The sequence below is a fragment of the Galleria mellonella genome, unplaced genomic scaffold, assembly GCF_026898425.1.
Source record: "Galleria mellonella isolate WM207_F2 unplaced genomic scaffold, CSIRO_AGI_GalMel_v1 utg270, whole genome shotgun sequence".
Classification (NCBI taxonomy): Eukaryota; Metazoa; Arthropoda; class Insecta; order Lepidoptera; family Pyralidae; genus Galleria; species Galleria mellonella.
In genome coordinates this window covers 3747705-3771408 of record NW_026442062.1, presented here as the reverse complement: position 1 = coordinate 3771408, position 23704 = coordinate 3747705, and the positions used below count along the sequence as shown (strand labels likewise).

Sequence of the window (23704 nt, the reverse complement as noted above, 5' to 3'; positions counted from 1 at the left end):
TCTATATTATTGGTGTTATATTTTTAATATCCACGTTTGCTAGGTTGCAAGCAAAAGCTAATAATAAATGTAAATATTGTATAGAAAGCTCATAGACAACGCTGACACTTATAACTGTAGACACATATGTTTATTCGAGATCGAAACTGTAACCATATGATAGCGATGAAATGCGTCAAACTGCTATACCACCCAGATCGTCTAACTATAATTATTATACTTTAATTATTTCGTATATTTTATTTTTCATTGTAGACTTATGTTATGATATCCTGTAGATGTAAAACTATGTCCTTATTTTAGAACAAAGGATCTCTACCTCTCTACCATAACAATAAAAAATTGACTTATATACAATTCATTTATATATACTTATCTATCTGATAATTAGGTATAGCTACATAAAGACCCAGGAAAAGTACCTGATCTATTTTCATAATATGTCTCATTTATATACAAAACACCTGATTGATATTTCAGCCTTAAACGTTCTATCTAATCAAGGTTCAAAATCTAATCAGATATTTTGTACAAGACGAAATCATCAAAATCATTAGTATTCTTTTAAAATATTGTACTGATTGACTTGATAGTTACACTCGCCTTTTTAGTATGTAAAGCTCATGTAATAATAATTTTTAGTTCATATTTCTTTGGTTTATATTTCACTGATAGAACACTAATTAAAAAAAATATTATAATTTCAAACGCACCCATTAATAAGTAATAAGTATATACGTTCATTTTCCTTTTAAACTACTAGTATTTCTCATTCATCAATGCTTTATCTCTATGGTTAAATTAACTGTTTTTTTTTTCTATAAACAACGTGAAAGGCAAAGCTAGGAATCACACTCAATACTCATGCGATAATAGTTGCTGGTCATAATTAATTGCTGTGTCTGGCCGTACACACGTTTACCGTCTTTTTTTAATTCAAAATAAATATACTTTTTAAATTTTTAATTGACTGTAAAAAACACTTTTATTTTTATAATTTTATTTGGTGTTGTGATAATATGATAGATATATTCAAAACTCGTTTATTGGCTTTCAAATGGGAGCAATATTTGGCAGCCTCTTTAGGTAAGTTTGTGTTAAAATTTGTGTTTTCAAATGTTAAATTGAACTATTAAAAAATGTTTAATTATAATTTACAAAATTATAAAATCCAAGCCTATTGTTAGGCCCGCGTAATTTTTTATTCCTAAAATATTTTACGCTTTATGCATCATTTGGTTTTTCCATAGTTTAAATTAAATAACATAAATTGAATACTTTTATTTCCATAGAAAAACAACATATACATCTAAACCTAAACTAAATGGAGCTTGTACTATTGGTAGGTATAAAAGAACTGATAGGTATAATATACAGAAAACAATTTGCCCTTACGTCGTAATTAGATAAATTTAAATTAATTAAGTAGGTACTATTTATTCTATTCATAGAATAGTTTAATCAACTCTAACTGAAAAATCCTCAGTGGTCGGTAAATTCGAATCTGGCTAATACTAAAAATTTCTCTATGAATTAAAATCCACCAGCCTTACTTCACAGATCCTCGCAGTTCTAAATAGTTCTTTTCACTGTAATAAAGCGGGCCAATATTTTGACTGTGTTTATAATATTTAGAAATATTAAAAGAATAAAGTAAACGCTACCAAAATAAAATAAATCACTTTGTTATAGTAACATCTAGCAGTTAGGCGTTTATTGGTTTTTAAATTGATTATAAAAAAATAATATATAGAAATCATGTTTCAGCCAGCTACGGCAGCCTATGCACGGGCATGGCGATGGGATGGACATCTCCAATGCTCCCACAACTCAGAGGTCCAAATTCTCCTCTGCCCCGCGAGCCGACGCTGCAAGAGGAGTCCTGGATAGGGTCACTGCTCGTGTTAGGAGGATTATTTGGTAAGACTTTTTTATCTTATTGGGAAACAGTCTTTTTAACGAATTCCGTGGCTCAGTGATGGGCGCGTTTCTTCAATTCCCGGTCGGTCTATTTATAAAAAAAAAAAACCATTTTGAATATACTCTTGTCTAGGTACCCTAGGTAGTGACCTAGATGTTCGTGCTATGGTTTCTCATAACACAGGATACTTATGAACCAGGATATGGTGCAGTGTAAATGTCTGGCACTTCTTATTAAATATTATTTAAGAGTAGGCACCGCCCTTAGATGTATTACTAGGCACCGCCATTATACTCCTACTATAAATGAAAGCCATATACCACAACCTTTATTTCATTTTGCTGTTTATTTCAAAACTCGTAAGAAATATATTTAGTATGATATTAAAATGTGTATAGATGCGAGAATCGCAAATCCTAGAAGGTATTGAGGAAGTCTATATTTAACACGAGATCAAAAACTATCCAGTTGAACGTGAAATTAGATGACAGTATTCAGACGAATTTTTCCATTTTACGAGTATCATCAGAAAATAATGACTGAAAAAAACTCGACTTTGTTGAATAATAATTCTTAATTTTCTTATGAAAACATCACATTTGTGTAGTTTTTATCAACAGATTATATAATAGTTACTCACAAAAAGTTAAGTCGGATGTTCGGATCAATGGAAATTGAAATGTAAATCAAACAATAGATGTACTTACAACTATAAATAGACAATACGTCAATTACACCAATTTGTCCACAAAAGCCCGTGATTGAGTATTACGCTACGCCTGAACGGATCGGTTTGCCATTAATGGCAAATTCAAATGTAGCCGAATTAAATCCTTGGTCGACCTTCAATTGTAATTAGATCAAAGCTTAACGTTTTTTTATTTTGAAAACAATGACTCGGAATTTTATGATTTATTGTGTTTTGTTTTATTTATATAGGAACTAGACATATTTAGTAATAATGATGCATAAATTAAAGAAATACCCACTTAGAATAAAAAGGTTTAAGTGACTCCACCTCTCCTAAAGGTAACTAGGTATTCTTTATTAGAATAGGCCTCACTATTTCAATTTTTTAAAATATTAGTAAATTTTTTACATTTACTCATAGTATTATTCTCAACAAATCTTTGACAGCTGTAGTCAAAATTAAGAATGGATTTACTTCTTCCAGGTCCCCTTCTGACAGTACCTCTTTCCAAATATATAGGCCGCAGATGGATCATAATGAGCACAAATTTGCCACTTCTCCTGGGCTGGCTGCTGGCTGGGGTCGCCACCAACTTGGAGACGTTGTACGTAGCCAGACTCGCGTGGGGGTGTGCCACGGGCATGCTGTTCGCAACAGTGCCCATCTATATAGGAGAGATTGCTGAAGTAAGTAAAATTTACGACCAAAACAGAAGCTACGCTTTAGTAAGGCACGTCTTCACTTCAAAATGGACAGATATCCCTAATCTATTTTATTCTTTTATGGATAGTGATTATGCTTGATTGCCGTCTCTGATAGTTTTTCCAAAAAAGATAATTTATAACTACTGCTATATGAAAACGCAAATGTAAAATGTTAAATTACTAACTCCCTCAGGACAAAATTCGTGGATCTTTAAGTGCTCTCTTCTTGCTGTTCATCAACGTGGGCTTTCTGCTAGCATATGCCATCGGGCCCTTTACTTCTTACTGGGGTCTGACCGCAGCTGGAGGCATTCTCTCACTATTCTATTTGCCTTTTACTTGGTTCATACCGGAGACACCTTTCTTCTTGGTTTACAAAGGTAATATTTATTTATAATTATTTTGATAATATATTAAAATAATATTTTTCTACCTCCAACTACTGTTCATGTCTATAGGTTATGGTTACCGTTTTCTATCAGGTGGACCGTCAGCTTGTTTACAGTTATTATAATCTAAGTTTCATAAAAAATCAACTGAATCAATAATCAATCAGAAAATGCTTTCTTTCTAATGGCCAATCAAAATGGATAAATAAAAAAATATATATCTTTAGATGCTAATTTTGTTACTTCTTAGGCCGTAACGATGAAGCTTCAGAAGTTCTACAAAAACTACGACGAGCAACTAAAGAGGCTGTCCAACCAGAGCTAGAAGGCTTACAGGCTATGATAGCTAGAGAGTTCAAAGTGGAGCCACGTATCAAAGATCTTTGGGCGTCCCGAGGAAACGTCAAAGCTTTAGGTATGTAGATATACGTACACACGAGTATTTACCTATGTCTAAAAATTTTCTTACTTAGTATTCGTGAAATTCATAACTTTTTATATATATTGCTGGAAATGACAAAGCTTTTGACGTCCAATATATATGAGCCACCTGATCCAATTGAACTATAAAACGAAAAATCAGCTAGGTACATGTTATGAAAGGTGACTAATATAACAAAACACCATACCAAAGTAAGAGCAGAAAAATTCTAAACCAAATAAAAAAAAAAAACATGTCTCTTAATAGATCTATACAGATTGAAATTAATTTATTAAATCATGTTGCAAATTTAAATTCGCCTAATTTTCATTTAGATATTTAATTAAAAAATGTTTTGCTGCAGGCATTTGCGTGTTTCTTGCGATGTTGCTGCAACTATCTGGTATCGATGTCCTACTTTTCTATATGGAGGAACTACTTGCAAAAGTTGGCACTAAGATATCTGCCTCTGATGGTACTATTATTATGGGAGTTGTACAGGTAAACATAAAAAGTATTTCAAATAAATATAAATTATACCTGAACGGACCCATTCTAGCTTTAAACTAAGCTTTAGATAGAATTTTCGAAAATAATATATAAGCTGTTACTCACTGATGATGTAAGCTACATGTTCTGTACATGAAAGAATTTTTTTTTTATCGGTTGAGTAGTTTTGTGAGTTCGTCCATTACAAATAAACAATCAAAGCTTTCTTCTATAGATAGAATTATAGATACACTAATTCAAGAATTTGTTACACGGGAAACTGACTTCAGTGTCGTGAAATTAATATGGGACACAATATTTTAATGTTAATTTTTTAAAATAAACTGTCGAATTGAAAATTTCTTGAGGTCAATTGAAAAATCGTTATTGTCAATACAATAGAGAAGTTTATTCAATTTAATTTTAATTAAATATTTATTTGTCGATGTAACTTTTTAATTGCTAAGTTACTACTGTTGCATCATATTTTAAGTTTTTTAATCTAAGAATGTTATAGATACATTATGATCCTTCATCATCCTTATTTAAGAATTGTGCTACTACCGGTACAGTAAGTATTTAATAAAATAAATTGATTTAGGTCGTGACGAGTTGCATTACCCCGTTGGTGGTGGACAGGCTTGGCAGGAAATTGCTCATGTGGACCACCTCGCTTGGACTTACTATTTTCTTGGTAAATAATTGAATTATAACTGCAGCCATATACAACGCAATCTAGCTCCTAATATCATTGGAATTAAAAATATCATTTATTCCCTACGTATGACTTACATACGAATACATACAATAAATTCTTAGTCAAATATAAACAATGTACACTTGTCTCTAGACAAATAACAAACTAATTTGTCATTAGATGTTTTCGTTAGCGTATGCATTAGGAAGAATAATAAGCCAGACTTTACTTTTTTATCCCACTTCATTGACGCGGTAACTTATTCTTTATTGCACAATAAAATTGGTACAAATGGCGAGATTAATACCGTATGACATTCTCTACCAGCTAACCATTAGGTGAAAACAGAAAGCGTTTGTCGGCAATGGTAAGGAACATACATTACACAAAAAATTAAATTCACATATTAATATAAACGTATAAATAATTGGTATAAATATATAATATATATAATAATAATATTTCGATGGATTTGTTTAATATTTGTCTAGGAGAACAAATACATATAACTTACATTTTTATTCACATGTAATTTACATTTCAAATAGATAGGTGTACCTAGAGAAAGAATTACCTTACAAAATATTACATCTATACATTGTTCAGGCACTAATCGGCGTATACGCTCTAATGGACTCGTACTACCAGTACGACGTGAGCTCTGTCGCGTTCGTGCCGCTGTTGTGCCTCATCATATACATGGTACTCTTCACGCTTGGTAAGTACGCTTCTAATTGATCAAGAATATAAGAAAAAATGACCCGTGTGGTCCCATCATAGAATAGGCCCTCCCTTCCTTTCCCGTGGGTGTCGTAAGAGGCGATTAAGGCAAGGCGAGGGATGGGCAGCAACGTCTCTCTTAAAACACCTCGAAAGCCTAACTGCGGTTGCCAATCCCCCTGCTAAGTGGTAACTACTGGCAAAACCCCTATAGAAAGAGGCTTATGTTCAGTAGTGGACAGTTAAAGGCTGATATGATGATGATGATGACGATATTGTACCTTACAATAGGTCTTTATGGTGATAATAAGTTAAAAGGTTGATTGCAGGCGTGGGCCCGGTACCATGGATCTTAGTGGCAGAGATGTTTCCCATTAAAACCAAGTGCCTAGCAAGTGGGATCGCCTCGTTCATGTGTTGGCTCGCTGGATTTATATGGACAAGGTAACGTAATAAACACGGATTTAATAGCCTACGGTTTTCTATACTCAGGAAAATTTCCTAAGTTAATACGAATGTAAACAATTAAATACCTAACCATAATTTTAAAGTGTCATATAAACTTGATGCAAAGGGAATTCATGCGCCAATTTCACCTAAATAGATTAAATATTGGACTCATTTAATTTATATTAGCTGAACCTAAATCAGAAATATACCTTGTCAGATCGACTTCTACGTGGAAACCATCCTACAATGGAACAAACAACAAACCCTGGAAACCATCGTGCCGTTTCATTCTCACCTGTCACCCCTCACTGAAGCTCCGCCAGCTTATACCGTTAGCGTAGGCCATTTCATTATTATCCATTAAAAAAAATACGTAAAGAAGGTTATAAGTTCTAAAAAAAATTTAAACAAAAAGTCAGTCTGTTGACGTCCGATAACTACGATTCTAATGTACGATTACTAATTTCATTAAATAGTATTTTTGTGTTAATTTCGACAAAACTTATCTTATTTTTCTAAAGTTCTATTGAAGCAGAATATAGTGGTCCCGTTGCTAGTAAAATATTCTATCAGGTTGACCTCCACGCGATCTCCCTGAAACCTTCACTAATACGTCGTCAACGGAAGTCAATATTGCAGACGAAGTTACCTTTCCATCCATTTTTGCAACTACGTAAAGTCTACTTGATTCAAATTCTCTGCTTGACTGCATTCACTAACAACTCTATATGTTGTTCTTTTATTACCTCTTGTTCCAATTTAAATAGATTACTAAGACAAAATTGCGTTGTATCTATAATAGAGGTATTTTTTTATTCTAATTATAAATATTAGCCTAATTATTGAGGTATTTATAATTTACATTAATGATACCAAGGAGAAGAAAGGTTCTTGAATGGCGTACCCATACAGGCAAACGCATTGTAGGACAACACCCACTAGAGGGGAAAGGGATTGTTAGTAATGGAGACTAAGAATCCCATTGCTAGCAATATACCCAACCAGGTCGACCTCCTCGCGATTCTCCCTGGAAACCATCATGTTTAAATCTTGGCGAATTCATCATGGTGAGCTAACTGACCTGCATTCATTCTCACCTATCATCTTTCACTAGTGCCTCGTTGGTGTATACCGATAGCGCGGGCGGGATTACCATTATATTTTTTTTTGATGCGTGAAAATGGTATGGTAGCCCCGCCTGCGCTAACATTAAAAAATAGATGAAAATGAAAACCCCCACTGATGATGGAATGATAGTTTCGACCCCAAATGAGTCAATAAAGTCAAATGAGAGGAGTGACGACCCCAAATGCATTGCAAGGAGTCAATGGATTTAGGTGGCTCAAAACTGTTCCTTGTGGCAGTGTATTGAGGAACAGCAGTGGACAGGTGATGGCTAAAATGATGATGATGAAAAGTAATTTTTAAATATTGCGGTTTTGTTTGACACTCTGTTTCTATTATATTTATTCATTACGTTACTGTAGTAGATGGTAGAATCAAGCGAATTTATCAAAAACCTAAATAGGCTGGAGTTAAAGCGGTAGGTTTTAGGGGCCGCAAATTGAAGCAAATTATCCTTATATTGTACTGTTTGCGACAGATTTTTTCGCGATGTTGCTGCGTCTTACGGCATTTACACAGCTTTCTGGATCCTGGCTGTGTGTTGTGGCATCGGATTCATATTTTCTGCCACACTGCTCCCAGAGACCAAGGGCAAGACCTTCGACGAGATTCAGGACATGCTCAACAACAGGTAAGAAATAACAATTAACAAACTGGGTATCGAAAATTATATATGTTTATTACCGCGGTTTCGCCTGCTTTAAATATTTGTTTAGACATACTCGGCAATTCCAGGTATACTGTAGTACATCAATAGTCACATGGTAGGAATGTTTTCTGTTCCTGTGGGTATTTTAGAAAATCCTTAGTTGATACTTCAAAATTTAAAATATCTTACCTGATAAAAGATATTAGGAAAAGCCTGTATCGAGCAGTGGATAGATACAGGCTGAGAATCCTAGCTGCTTTCAGACTATCTGGTAAATTAATCGTTAAATCATTCAGTGGCATACTATCACACAAACAGCTTCCTCCGCAAAATTATTATGCTAATTTATAAGAAATTGAAACCGGGGCTTCGTTTACTCAATGCATCGTGTCTATAAGGACGTCGATTTTAAAATACAGACAGTCTCTTACGAAATAATACAGTGGGTATTCCTTTGTTAGACTTGTCACATCACATGACGCCTGTATGCAACGATTACAATAAACAAATCGCAAATCGTGTCATAATCTAACTCCATTCAATAATAAAAGCTAGCTTTATTCTTTTAAAAATATTGTAATCCCTAATATTGCAGACGTATTTAGGATATTGTAACCGTTTACCATCATTGTACATGCTTCGGCAGTAAATATACTAAAAAACCGTTTACCATCTGACAGGCTGGTTGCTTGTTTGCCGCCTTTGTAGTATAAAAGTTTGTAAAAGTACGTATTTGATAATTTTTACATAAGATTTCATTTCTAATAACATTATATTAATTGCACCATATTACAACAATTTTGTTCTACAAAATATTTCTATAATCTTAATATTTCTATATACATATATTATTATATTTATTCTTTACAGAACAAAAGAAGAAAAAGAAGGCGATGTATGATCCCATTGTTTATTTTCTGTTATCATAATAATTAGATAAGTATAAATGTAAATAAATATTATCAAGACTTCCTATTGTATAATTTTAATGTAATAAAAATCTAATAAACTGTTGATACAATTTTATTCTATTATAATTCTTACATATTAATTTTATATTTAATAAAAATACAATAATAATATTTAAATATGTTAATGTAATTATCTCTGGAACTGTAGTGGACAGATTCTCAGTCCTAATACGTCTTTGCCGATCTCCGCCACACCGCAGACTGCACACAGTTTACCTTTGTGTTCTGGCAAGTAGCTAGCACTGCATAAAGGACACTTCTCTTCTGGTTTCCCTCTGTATATAGGTTTATAGCTAATTCCACATATATTAAACGGATTATGTTCATCATACAACAATTGGTGTTCGTCTGTGGGAGTTTTCTCGCACGCTTGAAGTATTTTTCTCGCTTGTTGAGCCACTTCGGGCCTTGGACCTAGTTCTAGGAGTCGTCTAGCGAAGGACGCAGCTGTGCGGAAGTTCTTCAGTTTGAAGAACATATTGAGGGCTGTCCGTAGAGTCAATATCTGGTGGACTGGCTGAAGTTTACAGTGAGTAAAGTATGCGGCCATTTCGCATGTGCGTTTCTGTTCTTCTAGTGTATTTTTGGGCATTGCTGTAAGAGAAAGTATTTAAATATACATCTTGAATTGCAACAGATAAAAAACTCGCAAATATAAATTTATATTGTAATATTATCCCATTGGCCTTATGAGGAAAAGTCCATGACCAGCAGTCAGAAATTATGGGCTTGTTCTGGAAATGAAACTTTACATCCCGGGTCAACATTTTAGATACTTTTAATCAAAGAAAATTAAGGAGTTTCCGTGGGATAGTTTAAAAACTATAGTAACTTATACAGCTTAGTACACAACCTACTTAAGTCAAAGTTTTGACCTAAGGCAAAGAGCGATTTCATAAGGGAAAGAGTCATTTGGTAATTTTGGTCCAGTATTCACAAACATAATAAATAGGTAGGTACATACATTGACACATACTAAACAAAAATAACAAATAGCAGGCAAATAAAGTTCCGGGCATCAGCTAGTTCCAAATAAGTTTTGATATGAAAATTGGTTTAAATATAAAGCTGTTGAAAAGTCACATTTTTCAACTTCCATATCCATATATTTAAGATACCCAAACTGCCCAATTAAAAAAAAAAATTCTGGACTCCTTATTACCTTTCCTGGCAGTTTCCATTTGCAGACCGAGTAGGTACTCTTTACATATATTGAGTAGCTGTTGTGCCTCTGTGAGTTCTGTCTTCGTGTCGACGTGTAATAGGGGCACGCTCTGAGCGATGCGCTGCAATCGCTCGATAGCGTCAGTGAACTTGCCGGCGGTGGTTAGCTGGTAGCATTGTTGCAATTGTGTCACTAGATCGTTCAGTTTTATAGCTGAAAAAATAATAAAAAAAGAAAGATATCTCATTAATTTGTTGTGGATGTGACATGTGGGGTTTAGTTAAGATGTTTAAGTTTACCAGAAAGAGGTTTCATACCCGTACAAAGCTGAGATAGCTAGCTAGCTACTTGAATATAGTTTTTACCTGTTATTTCGGCTGCGAGATAGAATATGTCGACAGACTGGAGTAATAATAGCCTATTTCCTTCAATGCAAATAATACCTGTTTACTAAAGGGCTAAATGTGTTGCCAAGAGTAAAACTGAAAAATGGCTGGATCACTCAGTTACTTTTTTTTATCAAATATGTTGCGGTCCAAAGAGGCATCTTCTTCTTTGGCAAAAAAAGATTCTTATGACAGGAAAAATAGGAGTAAAGGTCTGAACAATGTAAAACTTCATTTTTTATTTTCACACTTTCTCTATGACAGTTCATCTATTGGGTTAGCTAGTTTTTAATGTTAGTAAAGGTAGACATATCTACCTTACTTACACGTGTTACCTCATAAGGTAACACGCACATATAAGAAGGAATTTGTAGTGATGGGGTCTAAGTGCCTCATTGCTAGAAACATTTTTATTGGACCTGGTAGGGTACCAGGTCTAATTCTAAGTGGCCTCCCCTAGAAACCATCGTAAATTCTTGGTGATTTTGTCACAATGAGCCAATGTATACCAATAGCGCAGGCGAAGTTAGCGTTCCATTATCATCTTAAAAATACTAACTGAGCACAGGGAGTAAGTCTTTCCCGCTGGCCTCCTTCCAGTTGCGGTGCAGGAGCGCGGGCAGCGGCGGGACGCTCGCCAACCCGCCGAACCACATACGCGCCGCACCATACATATTCAGGAACTGCTCTGAGTATGGTGAAAAGTTCACGATGCCCACTTGCTCGTTTAACAATCTGTGAATGAACGAAAGATATTTTATCTGGTTGTCAAATAAAAGAGGGTAATGATTTCAGGTTTACAAACAAATAATACTATACAAACATATATACAAATGTATATGTTTAGATATTTAGAACAACATGTAGAATACTAATTTATAATAAATAGGGTGTCACAAAATTGGTCTCAATTGTAATATAGACTACATAAGTATAAAATTCTTTTAACAGCCATAAATATCATGCGGTTCAGAATCGAGAAATAAAACCTTTTGATTTCCTGGTTATAAATATATATATGCTCTTAATACATAATATTATGTTTATAACATTAACACTAAATAAGTTTTTATATATGAACAGTAGATTACCATGAATCAACATAAAATTTTAAGAACTTTCCATAAATATTCAAGTACATAAAGCATCGATAATAAAAATACAATTTTACTAATAAAACATTGTCTATGAATAATTTATTGAATTCAGCGATACCATTCCTAAATAAACTAGCTACATGGAATACGAAAAAAACATATACCTGAAGGCGATCTCAAACTGTCCAGTAGCAACATGATCGTGTGCGGTGCGCAAGCGTGGCGAGATCGCGGCCGCCGAACCTCGGGTTGGCGCTACGAAGTATGAACCCGCCTCATCGCCGCCATCTATATCCGCTGCCGGAACAATGTTCAATAAAATATTAAACTAGCCATATTTGTATCGGGAATAAGGTAAAACGCGATTTTATTTGGCAAACAATACATACATATAGCATATATGTATAGTTTGCCAAATACAATTTTAAGACTTCACTCAATAAAAATTTCGAAAAAAATACGTAATAGTGACAATTTAGTCTGAAAATAACACCCGTAAGTAAAATATAAACAGTTTTAATTAAAAAAAAAAAGTTAAGTTAAATAGTCAATAAAATATTCTTTCACAAAAAAAAAATAACATTGCCCTTAATATGACAAGATTCGATCGAACAATATTAAAATCTATCGACTGCAAAAATTTTACAAAATTGATTCATAATTGACGAAGATATTGCGTAATATACAAATAAACTATACAACAAAATTTAACACGTTTTAGAAATTGTTTTAAAATCAGAATATATTATAAATCAATGTGTTTAGAATTTATTTGAAGAAATATATGTATAAGGTTATTTAAACACCAACCAGAGACAGGTGCTAATTCCTCGGGCAGCTCTATATCCTCGTCGCCGACGTCCCAGCCGCCGTCCGACCCATCTTCCGCGGCCACGTCCTCGCCTTCTAACACATTCTGTATTCACATGCAATAAATTAACGTTTGTTTTAATTTTAATTATTACAAATCAACACCCGCAGTTTTTTCCATTCTACCCATCAGCTCGTCCTTCAAATTATAATTATTTTATCAGAACCCCTTTTAATTTGAATAAAACGGGGAAAATCCATGATTGTATTGTAATTATACATTTTATGTTTAGTCATAAATAAATTCCTTATGTATGTAACTCAATAAACTTATCCTAATACAAATTAAATAATAGACCTACATTAACAATTAACTATAAAACATTGTTGTAATTTATCATATATCGATTAATTAAATAACTTTCGATAATTAAATAAATATAATAACGTGAGTACAAAGACTAATGAACAGGTATAAAGGCAACCTTTACCAACTAGTTTTATGACGTAAGTGAATCACAAAAGCGCGAGCGCTACCTTCTCGTCGAGGATGTCGTCGTCGTCTCCCCAGGCGCCGGCGGCCTCCAGGGGCTCGTCACCCACGGCCGCAGCTGCTATTGCACCAGCCTCGGCACCTGCACGAGCACCGCCAGCCACTTCGAAGAAACTCCTAAAAATTGCGTATTTTTAATATGCAGGATTAAATAAAAATGGTTAACCATATGCAAGACTAACAATCTACTTGAGCTAGATCTAGATTATATTAAGATAAAATTGTCGTAAATCAAAAATTCAAAAACTACAAAATAAAATTTCATATTCAATAACATATTAAAACTTTAAAGTTGAACTCGCCATATTAGTATGGGAGGTTCACTACCATATTCCTGTGGTGAAAATGTTTCATTTCACTGATAGAACACTGCCTTAAAACAACCGCCAACTGCCTAAGAACATTCCCAACAATGTAGACTTCACTTTGCAGATTGTTACTTCTGCATTTCAGGACACTAAAAATAGAGTCACTCGTTCCTAGCTAGCTATTTTAGAGTAGAGTAACTCTGAATATCTACCAAAAAATAAAAGGTATAACTACTGAACTAATTTTGATAAAATTTCTATGGGACCAATCAGTAAATCAGAGAAAAAAAAAATTTTCGCAATTAGTTTAGTCGGTTGAAAACAATACAAGATAAAAGTCATAAAGTAAATAACTGTGACATACTTGGAGACAGCTAGCAGTGGCCAGTTGTGGTGCGCGCGGTGCACGGGCAGCGGCGGCCGCAAGGCCACGCCGTCCTCCTCGCTAGCCGTAGCAGTGGGCACGGCCAGCCCTGCCGCCTCCAGCGCCGCCTTCAGCTGTACCGCTTCCTCCTCTTGTTTATGGTTGATAGCGGTAAGATATGCAAGTGATAGCTGTAACAAAAACTTATAAATATAACATACTAGTCCTTACCGGTGACTTCGCCCGCGTGATCAAAATTTATTGATTTATGTCCTTTTTTTGGACCAAAGATAATATACAAATTATATCCATTGTCTCCAAAATCTTCAAATCGCCACCTAAGTATAAGTTTAAATGCTTTCTTAATAACCCAGCCACATTTCAAAAGAAAAATTGCATTAACCACTTCATACAAATAAGTTTTGGTTAGTACATTATAGATTCCTGGTCTATCCAGTGTAAAAACATGTAATTTAGAGATTTTTAACTAGTATTTAGACAAACATTATCATAAAGAAGTATTAAACTAGCCTTTTCTCCACTTGACTCCAATTGACAACTTAATACTAATTGTTTAATACTAATTAATATAATATATAAAAAAACATACATACCTGACCAGCATTTTTCAAGAGCCTTATCCTCTCTTTAACATCACCCAACAACAATGCACCCTGGAACTGCGCGGAGACATCTTTGCGTATCTCCGCAATCTTCATCATTTTCCGCAATTTGTCTAAATTGCCCGTGATTAGATATAAGAAGGACAGTTTGTCAAAATTCTTGGTACGTTGGTAACACATCTCTACGATCTGAAAGCATAAAAAAAGCACTAAATTTTTTTCTGAAATGAATTCAATACATTTATTTTTTATAACTAACAAAAAAGACTGAAATATAACTAAATTTTTTAAATTATAATCCAATAATTATACTTAATAATCTAACTCCACTACATTATATTTATTAATACTTATTAATTCTTAATACCAATAAAATTACAAAGAAAATTTAAGAATACTACAAAATGATTGTATCAACGAATTTAAATACAAACAACTTCATTTGCATTTATAATCAAGTAAAGGATACTATATAATTAAAATATTACTTACTTGGTGGTTGCCAGTAGCTAAAGCGGCATTAGCAAGCTTATCCCATGCGGCCGGCTCATCTAGACTTTTGGCGGCTTCCAACGCTACCTCAATATTGCCGCATTGCAACGCCAGGGAGAGTCTCGTGCGGGCGTCTTTTACGAAATGTAAAGCGACCTCGGGGTAGCCTTGTGAGAGAGAAGAACATTAATTAACAGCGGACATTTCAGAGTCATAAAAACACTAAAGTGAGACTATATATAAAACTGATTTGTAGATAATAATTTAGGTTATTCTGTTTCTTGACTATGTGTCAGCTTGAAGAGTAAGGTATGGTAGTTAAACTACAAAGTATGGTAAGATAACACAACTTTAGTTCTCAGAAATGACATATATAAACTGTAGTGATAGTAATATAGAAACAGGCAATATGAAAATAAGAGAAGGATAGGTTAATAATTACCTTTCTCCTGCAGGTATGCAATGATACTTTGACCAACAAGCTTGGCGGTTCGTACCATGTGGAGCACCTGATCATACTGACGGGTCACCAACGCCAATTTGAACCTACATACACATACAAAGGCATTTACTATGTTTCGTAAGTACACATAATATTTTGATGTAATAACTACCAGTTTAACTTACGTGTAATTATATTGAGAAACCTTGACTAGTTTCGGGATGAATTCGTGACCCTTAATTGAGATTTCTCACTTTAAAATTGGTGACTGTTAGTTGTTTTTGACTTGCAAACACATCTCAATAAATATAAGATTGCAAATATTGCTACCACTAGTTTTTGAGGGAAATAATATAGGAACAGTTTATTGCAAGCGTTGGCATGAAATATGGAGTAGGTATGGAAGCATAACATCTCAGTCTTCAGAAAACGCGATATATAAGAAGTAACACCTGCATGACAATATATACGTACTCATTAACATTGGTATCCAATGTTCACATTAACTTTCATGTCTATAAGTGAAGTGGTTATCATTTTGCAGTACTCAGTTACATAAAGACATCACACCTGTACTCAGTGGGGTCGATGTTGAGCACCTTGGGGCGGCATTCACGGTCGAGGCAGACAACTCTAGCGCCTGCTTCGTTCGCCACCACCTTCACTGCATACACTGGCACGTCCAGCGTGCGAATTATACCGTAGTCTCTGTAATAACAATTTATCGTCAACAAAAAAATGTCCTACTGCTGCATACTCATTTCATAAGATGATGGTATTAGCATAGATACTATTATCACGCTGAACAGGTGAGTTGGTGACTTTATATAGACAAATTTTATTTTTACTCTATTTACAACACAAAGATAACAACATTTAGACTAGTTTTAGATAAAAATCGCATACAATGCTACGTTTTTAAATCGTAACATAAGTAGGTGTTTGCAAATTCTACTAAAACTGTTTAATTTCATTTTATACAATATTTTTTACAAATATACCTGGTTGTTATTAACGTCAATGAGTATATAGATACCACAATGTTTTAATATCCACATACAAGCAAGTGGCAGCATAAATGTATTTATTCGTTTATAAAATTTCAAGAAGGTCAGTTTAAAAGAAAATACATAATGTGAAATCTAGAATTTCGTTCTTTGCTTATTGTAATAAAAAAAAACTTACCCATCCTTACAACAGTATTTAATATGATTAGCTGTGGTATATATGAACACTGGTTGTGGCGTGGAGTCGTCAAAGGCACCAGACTTGACCCGGGCACCTTCTGTGATACTACAAAGCTGCTCTAGCTTCTTGGTGCACAGGGTGACTGTATGTTTACCGAGCAATGCCACTAGAGACATGTCTGAATTCCAAATAGCGTATCGGCACTTTGCTATTTTTACCTGTAAATAAAATTGAACTAACTTCATGTTTGTTTTTTGTACTATAATGGTGGCAAAAAAGCATATGACTCATTGTCATATGCTTTTATGATGTCAAATAATTAACAATATAAACATAGCCTATGGACTCCTATATTACCTCTTATCCTATATACGTGACCATCTAGCTTCTATCATTAGCTATTTAGAATAATATACACAAATGTTTGGTGCAGAAAATTAAGTACCACTAACAGAAGTTATATGTTCTTATCAGTGACCAATCTCCGGTTATTAAGTTTACAACCATCACTTCTAAACTTAATAAAGATCAAATGTAGATCATTGATGAGATTATTGTCTTTTTTTTTTTATTTTAAAAGTTGAATTAACTAAAATAATATAAATTATTTAAAGCGATTACGGTAAAGCTGGTATACACGAATTCAGACGGATTAACCCGAAAGAACAATAAATGAAATATAATTTCTAAGAACAGCAACTTTCTTAATCTTATAGAGTCAATGTTGCGAGCGTTCATTAGCAGCTATGTACCTGAAGATAAATCATGTGCTTAATTGCTTATTGTGCAAAAACAATAAATAAATATACTGACGCTGGCTATGGTCCTCTTCTGCTGTACATCTAGTAGTTGTACGCAGTCGGGCTCGCGTAGTAGCAGCATGCCGGTACCCGCGTACATGATCTCCTCGCATGTCGGGGTCGAAATTTTTTTCGACACTTCATTCTTTAAGTTCTTTATCACGAGCTGTAAATTAAAGAGGGCATGTGTTACTAACCAAATCTCTGCCCGCATGAATTAGGATAAACAGTGCAATGTTAAAATAATTTATAAAAGTAATCAACAAATAACAAGGCAGAATATATTGAAGATTTTACTATTTTCGTCTATCAACTTATTCCTGTATCATCATGGCATAGGAACTCTTAAATTTTTTTATCTTGCCCTTACATTTATCATACTAGCGCCCAAATATCATTAACATACTTTCAACGACATAGAAGAGATATATTAACGAAAATAACATTAGAACAATTTTATACTGTAAAAAAATATACGTAAGTAATAAAATGTAAAAAGTAATATACCTACTGTACAATATAAACAACAACAATGAAATCCCAACCTTTTGTTTGTTAGTTTTACAGTTTAGAATGGATAGGACAATAATCAGAATATTCTAAAAAATAACTGTCGTGTCTGCTAAGTTAATACCTGATTGTTCTTCTCGAGTGCGGCGAAGCGGTTTCTGGCAACCCAGACAGCGCTGGTGGCGGCTGCTCGTGCTGGTTCCGGAGGAGCGTCCCCACCTTCGCGACCCTCGCGCGGCGCCTGGTACAACTCGTACGAGCTGCTGTCGCCCACTCGCCACGTCACCAGCACGCACCACTCCGCGTGGTTCAGCGACATGCTGATATAGAAGTAATCATTAAGCTTCTCTACATAATATAAAAAATACAAAGTCGCTGCCTACGCTTATACCTCCACTTCTCGCAACGGATTTTGATATGGATTTCATTTTTATTTAGAAATTTATCGTATGTACAATAATCCTCCTTATCGCAATTTTTTACTTTTATATAAATAGATAAATTTAACATTTTGTAAAACAGTTGTGCAAAGATGAGGCGACAAGTGTCGAAAAAAATCCAAAAGATCGACAACAATTTAACAACAGTATCCTTCGGCTGAAGCATATATTTTATTTGATTAAATGTGCGCTATTTTTCAATGTCGCCAATAATCCGATAAAACATTACCAAAATCTGATTACTAATATTGCTACTATACTGATATCTAAAGAGGACTTTTCGAACTTTTTAAAAACTAACCTGTATGGCTGGTGTCGTCCGCCGCCCTTGATCTGCATAACCGGCGCATCACGATTGGTCTGCATATCTAATTTACGCAATTGTCTGCAAACATATGTATTAAATAATTATATAATAGTTGTAGACTTTTCACACAGAACCATCTAGTTAGATAGATGCATATTTTGTGAGTATACATACAAACTGCATTCTGACTCCAGGAACGACACCCTCACATAAACAGTATTCACCATATCATATCATTAATGGTATATATTCACCATGCCTCCCTAACTATGATATTGGCAGAATTACCAATCAAAATTAGTGGCAACCATTTAAGTTTTTAAGAAGAATAATATCTAGCATCAAAACTAACAATAGTAATAAATTATTATTTCAATATATTTACACTCACCTTTCCTTTATATAAAACAACATATTGTTGTGGACCGCATAGGCGGGCCGCTCTCGTTGCAGCTTGAAGAGTATCATGCCGGCATCATGGCCAGCCGCGAACAAGTTCAAACTCGGGTGTGACGTAAGAACCCAGTATCTACAAATAATAAAAATTTATTTGATTATAATTTAGTGAATAATTTGTGAACCTCTCATACATTCCCAGTTTCACAAATACAGCAATACCCCGAATTTAGGCGTAGGTATTACGGCATATGACAATAATTTCACACACAACTGCACACTTATGATTATTATATCCGTGGGAAACTAAAAAAAAAATAATGTTAATAACTTTGATTTCATGTAAGTTGGAGTAATATTATATAAATCGAGGTATATATTTCCCCTATTCAAGTAATTCTGTCGTTTTATTCTAATATTATAGAAAAGATGCTCACATTTGTATTCATCAAATTCAATTTTGAGAGACGACAAACAAAGACTACCTCTTGAGTGCATAAGCTTTTATGTTGACTAACCTCTCGTTCTCTCTGCGGAAAGTATGCAAGCAAGTCCGCTTGGTCATGTCCCATACGCGAATAGACTTGTCCTCGCTGTTGGAGAGAATTAGCTCGTGGCGCGCATGGAACAGCACGCACGACACATTGTTGTAGTGTCCACGGCAAGTGTCCACCTCCCATGCCTGTATCAATAAATGTGTCCATTGTTCATACTAAGCCCTTACACATCAAATTAAAATCACAAATGTAAAGAAACTAATTAGGTAAGTATTACATTATGAATAGTTTCAAAACATTGTTATTCTATTATTAAACAAATCAATTTCGCATACCAAAGGATTTATTAATATAATAAACTAGAATCATGTTACAAACTTCATCAGGTAAATGCGATAACAACAGTGTCACAAAAATGCTTACGTATTGAATAGGTATTATATTACTAAAATAATCAGAATTGTAATTGCGTTAAATTAATTTTATTTAAATTATTGTTAAGGTTTCATTCTTTATATATACAATGCTTAGTATTTTATACTTTTATATTAAAACAATCCTTTTGCTGCCAATTTCGGTGTTACTTTTATATTCTATACTCTTGTGTGCTTTTGTTATACCACATATTTAGTAATGATAAAAAGGAATATCACTAATAGAAAATATAAAATTTATTAGCAATACTAGTAAATTATTAATGGGTTTATGAGTAGGTACTCTGAAGGTACATGTGACGATGTTGTGACAAAATGAAACAATGAGGTCAAATGCAAAATGCTAATGAGGCACAAGCACATTATTACATACATCGCGCCACATACAACTATGTATTCAGAATAAACTGCAAAATTCTACAGTATACATACCTTAGCGTCATTCATCCTCCACAGTTTGACTTGTCTATCATCAGCGGCAGACACGATCAGCGGCAATGATGGGTGAAATGACGCCCAATTCACTCCACGGTCATGGCCTTCCAGCACATGCTTTACTACTGCATCAGCCTATAATTATACAAAAAAATAATAATAATATCTTATAACAATAAATGCTTTTTTTAAACTTCTTATATGTAACAAAAAATTTCTACAGACAATCAACCTAAAAATTTTGTTAACTTTATCTTATCACTGAACACAAAAAAGGGTTAAAAGAAATGATTTAATTTTTGATTTGCTTCATACAATTATTACAAAATTATATTTGTTCTGTGCTGAAAAAAAATTACTTCTATAAGATACATAATAATCTATTCTATAGCTTCGGGTGGCTCCAATACAATTCCATCTTAAAATTTTATATGTCTATTTTTTTATAGTAAGATATATTGAAATTTTTTAAGCATTGTAAAACCTTATACTTCATAACCATCATAAAAAAGACACATCACTCACCTGCCCAAATAAGTCAGTGGCCTGTGGATTTCTCAAATGTTCAGCCAAACCGGTGGGACCTGGAGCAACACTCTTCTTCCTCAAGCCTGAGAAGTCCCAGACACGTACAGACTGGTCCAATGATGCCGATACCAATAGATCTTCACTGGGATGGAATTGGGCACACATAACATAGTGATTGTGGCCAGTAAGTACACTTATACATTGACGAGACTGCCAGTTCCATATTCTAATAGTCTACAACAAGTACAGTAATATTATTGACAATTTATATTATAATTACCTAGTATTAAACACCTTTCAGTGTTAAGTCTGCCATATATACCTATATTTATATTATGCATTACAGTTTAAACAACTATATAGAATAAGATTGGAGTCATTAACAGTATTTGGAAAAATGAATATAACCTACTTCTATTCCAAATTTACTTCAAATCTGTTTAGCTATTTAAACATGATTAAATAACAAATATAATTTAAGTAAAAAAAATAAACTTTTAGAAAGAATTCAATTTTTGGCAGACTTCAGGTTTTAATTAATTAAATTTTGAAAGTTTAGCCAATTACCTGGTCATCAGAAGCACTTAAAATCCAGGGATATTCATGATGAAAAAATGTTGTCCGAATATAGTCCAAATGGCCAAGTAAAGTGAATAAACAGCGTCTTTGTTTGTAGTTCCATACCTAGAATGTAAATACAAATTTTAATTGTAAAAATCTTATATACAAACAACCTCCAAGAATTTTACATAGTTATATAGGCAAAGGTTAAAAAAAGTATAATAATAATGGTAATAGACATCTTGTTAACAATGTTTTCCTTTATAAATATTGATTAATTTTAAACTTTTGCATTGTGTACATATATTTAAATTTACAATCGGGACTTCATGTGATGATATGACAGGTATTTAGATTATGTTGTGTATACTCCTGATTATAAATTTGAAAAATAATTAAAACATGCACCTTAATATGGCATATAATTGAGATTTCTAATATAATTAGATTAGATGTTCTGAATTAAGTATATTGAATTGAATTCTGCAAAAAACTAAACTTTAAATAGAGTATAAGGTAAGATGTAAAACATGAATAGATATTTTATATTCTTGAAAATATTCCAACTGAAAATTAAAAGTGAAAACGCTATAAAAGTTATAGTAAATAAAAATAGTTTTTACTATATTTTATTACACTATAAAGCTTTTTAAAATAGTCCTAAGCTTAAAGCTATTTCCATATGCCATTATTTAATTATTACTATAATATATTATTACTATTATAAAAATAAAAAGTGACTATTTTCTTAACTTCTACAATATGTTGAAACTGAGTCACAGTACAGAGAACATAAGTCATTTTAGTTAAAGGTGGTTTTAGGCTAATTATGAAACAGAGATCACAGTGGTAATGATGAGACGCATTTCAATATGATCTATCAATTATATTGATCACAGAATCAATATCACATTCAAACCTTTAGTGGGGTTTCATAATATCAATTCATTGAACATTCTATAAACTAATTAATCTGCTGCTTAACTTGGTAGCAATGTAACTATTACATTTGTTTATTGTTATTTTGGAAATACAATAAATTATCATAAATGCTTACGATGATTAGTATGACGGTCAGTGGGTAGCGTCACCACAAGCCATTAAAACATGATGATCAAATATTGATAAACAAAGTGAAATATAACTTACTTTGATCTTATAATCATCTCCGCCTGACACAAATAAAGGCTGTTGGATATGGAAACAAATGCCACGTACTGGGCCATCATGTTCATCAAATTTCTCTAATAAAGTACACATACGGTAATCCCATAATTGAATTACACCATTGTGTAAACTTGCTAATACCCATGGCCGTTTCGCGTGAAAGGATATACCTTTCACTCTCGCCGACTTCGTCTCAAATTTTGTTAACATTTTTGCAGATATAGTCAGAAAATTTCAAAGTAATTCACATAAAACATCGATATAAACGTATGATTACAATTGTCAAAACGTCAATCAGACCGGGTGACGTGACACGTCTCCAACTCCTTATATTTATTAATGGCAACTAGAGTAGAATGTATAAGATTATATAAATTAGACTAATTTTAAAATTTTTAGTCTAATATATGTATTGTTAAAAGTTTCGTAAGCACACATTATAATTAGATCGAAAAAGCTCGACTAGTTTCGAAATCAATTCATGATCACAAAGTGTGTGATTACATGGCAAAAAGTAATAAAAAGATAAATTTATATAGAATGAGATTGCATTAAAAATAATTAATTCCAAATCATCTATTTTTTATAATTTTTGTTTCAATTCGTGAACATTCAAAACTTTATTCAAAATATTAGAGCTTCTTTCATACTCCTATGGAGTCAGGTTCACGCTTATATCGTTCAGATCTTGTCTATCTCACTCTAACACATATGTTATTACGTTTTTTCTCTTTTACTTTAACAAACCATATGCTTTATAATCTATTTATCAACGTTCCTCCTAATTATAAAAAATAACACAGATAGGTAGGAACGTTTAGAATCGCAAGGTATTTTTATATCTAAAGTAAAAATCGTGGAATTAATGGAATTAGGTTTTGCTATCTGTATGTATAGGAAACACAGATATTGAGATGCACAATTAAATCACAACATAAAATAATGCCAAAGATGAAAAAGAAATAGAATATAGT

The 23704-nt window shown here is 33.3% G+C and overlaps 2 protein-coding genes across 2 annotated transcripts; one reads left to right on the top strand and one right to left on the bottom strand.

The window, feature by feature from the left end:
• Window positions 1-750: 750 nt before the first annotated feature.
• LOC113514552 (facilitated trehalose transporter Tret1-like) lies at window positions 751-9259 on the top strand. The gene is made up of 11 exons (XM_026898642.3): window positions 751-1086; window positions 1768-1920; window positions 3096-3298; window positions 3510-3696; window positions 3956-4120; window positions 4491-4627; window positions 5217-5309; window positions 5919-6030; window positions 6362-6476; window positions 8086-8238; window positions 9127-9259. The coding sequence occupies exons 1-11, from the start codon at window positions 1020-1022 to the stop codon at window positions 9155-9157; spliced, it is 1416 nt and encodes a 471-aa protein (XP_026754443.3). The 5' UTR covers window positions 751-1019; the 3' UTR covers window positions 9158-9259.
• Window positions 9260-9263: 4 nt separating this feature from the next.
• On the bottom strand, window positions 9264-23034 carry LOC113514545 (coatomer subunit alpha). The gene is made up of 21 exons (XM_026898633.3): window positions 22713-23034; window positions 21570-21686; window positions 21000-21236; window positions 20472-20609; window positions 19627-19790; window positions 19104-19241; window positions 18707-18790; window positions 18090-18285; window positions 17469-17621; window positions 16653-16873; window positions 16038-16175; window positions 15468-15571; window positions 15026-15192; window positions 14525-14722; window positions 13911-14101; window positions 13223-13355; window positions 12686-12791; window positions 12040-12172; window positions 11338-11513; window positions 10390-10605; window positions 9264-9821 (listed from the first exon to the last, which is right to left on the bottom strand). The coding sequence occupies exons 1-21, from the start codon at window positions 22938-22940 to the stop codon at window positions 9358-9360; spliced, it is 3702 nt and encodes a 1233-aa protein (XP_026754434.1). The 5' UTR covers window positions 22941-23034; the 3' UTR covers window positions 9264-9357.
• Window positions 23035-23704: the final 670 nt, after the last annotated feature.

Excerpts from the sequence above, each read along its gene's own strand:
- LOC113514552 (XM_026898642.3), top strand. The coding sequence starts at position 1,020 with ATGATAGATATATTCAAAACTCGTTTATTGGCTTTCAAATGGGAGCAA. Across the intron at positions 6,031-6,361 it reads CATGGTACTCTTCACGCTTG|GCGTGGGCCCGGTACCATGG; the intron begins GTAAGTACGCTT and ends GGTTGATTGCAG. Across the intron at positions 8,239-9,126 it reads CAGGACATGCTCAACAACAG|AACAAAAGAAGAAAAAGAAG; the intron begins GTAAGAAATAAC and ends TATTCTTTACAG.
- LOC113514545 (XM_026898633.3), bottom strand. The coding sequence starts at position 22,940 with ATGTTAACAAAATTTGAGACGAAGTCGGCGAGAGTGAAAGGTATATCC. Across the intron at positions 14,723-15,025 it reads TAGCTACTGGCAACCACCAA|ATCGTAGAGATGTGTTACCA; the intron begins GTAAGTAATATT and ends TTATGCTTTCAG. Across the intron at positions 9,822-10,389 it reads AATGGAAACTGCCAGGAAAG|CAATGCCCAAAAATACACTA; the intron begins GTAATAAGGAGT and ends TTTCTCTTACAG.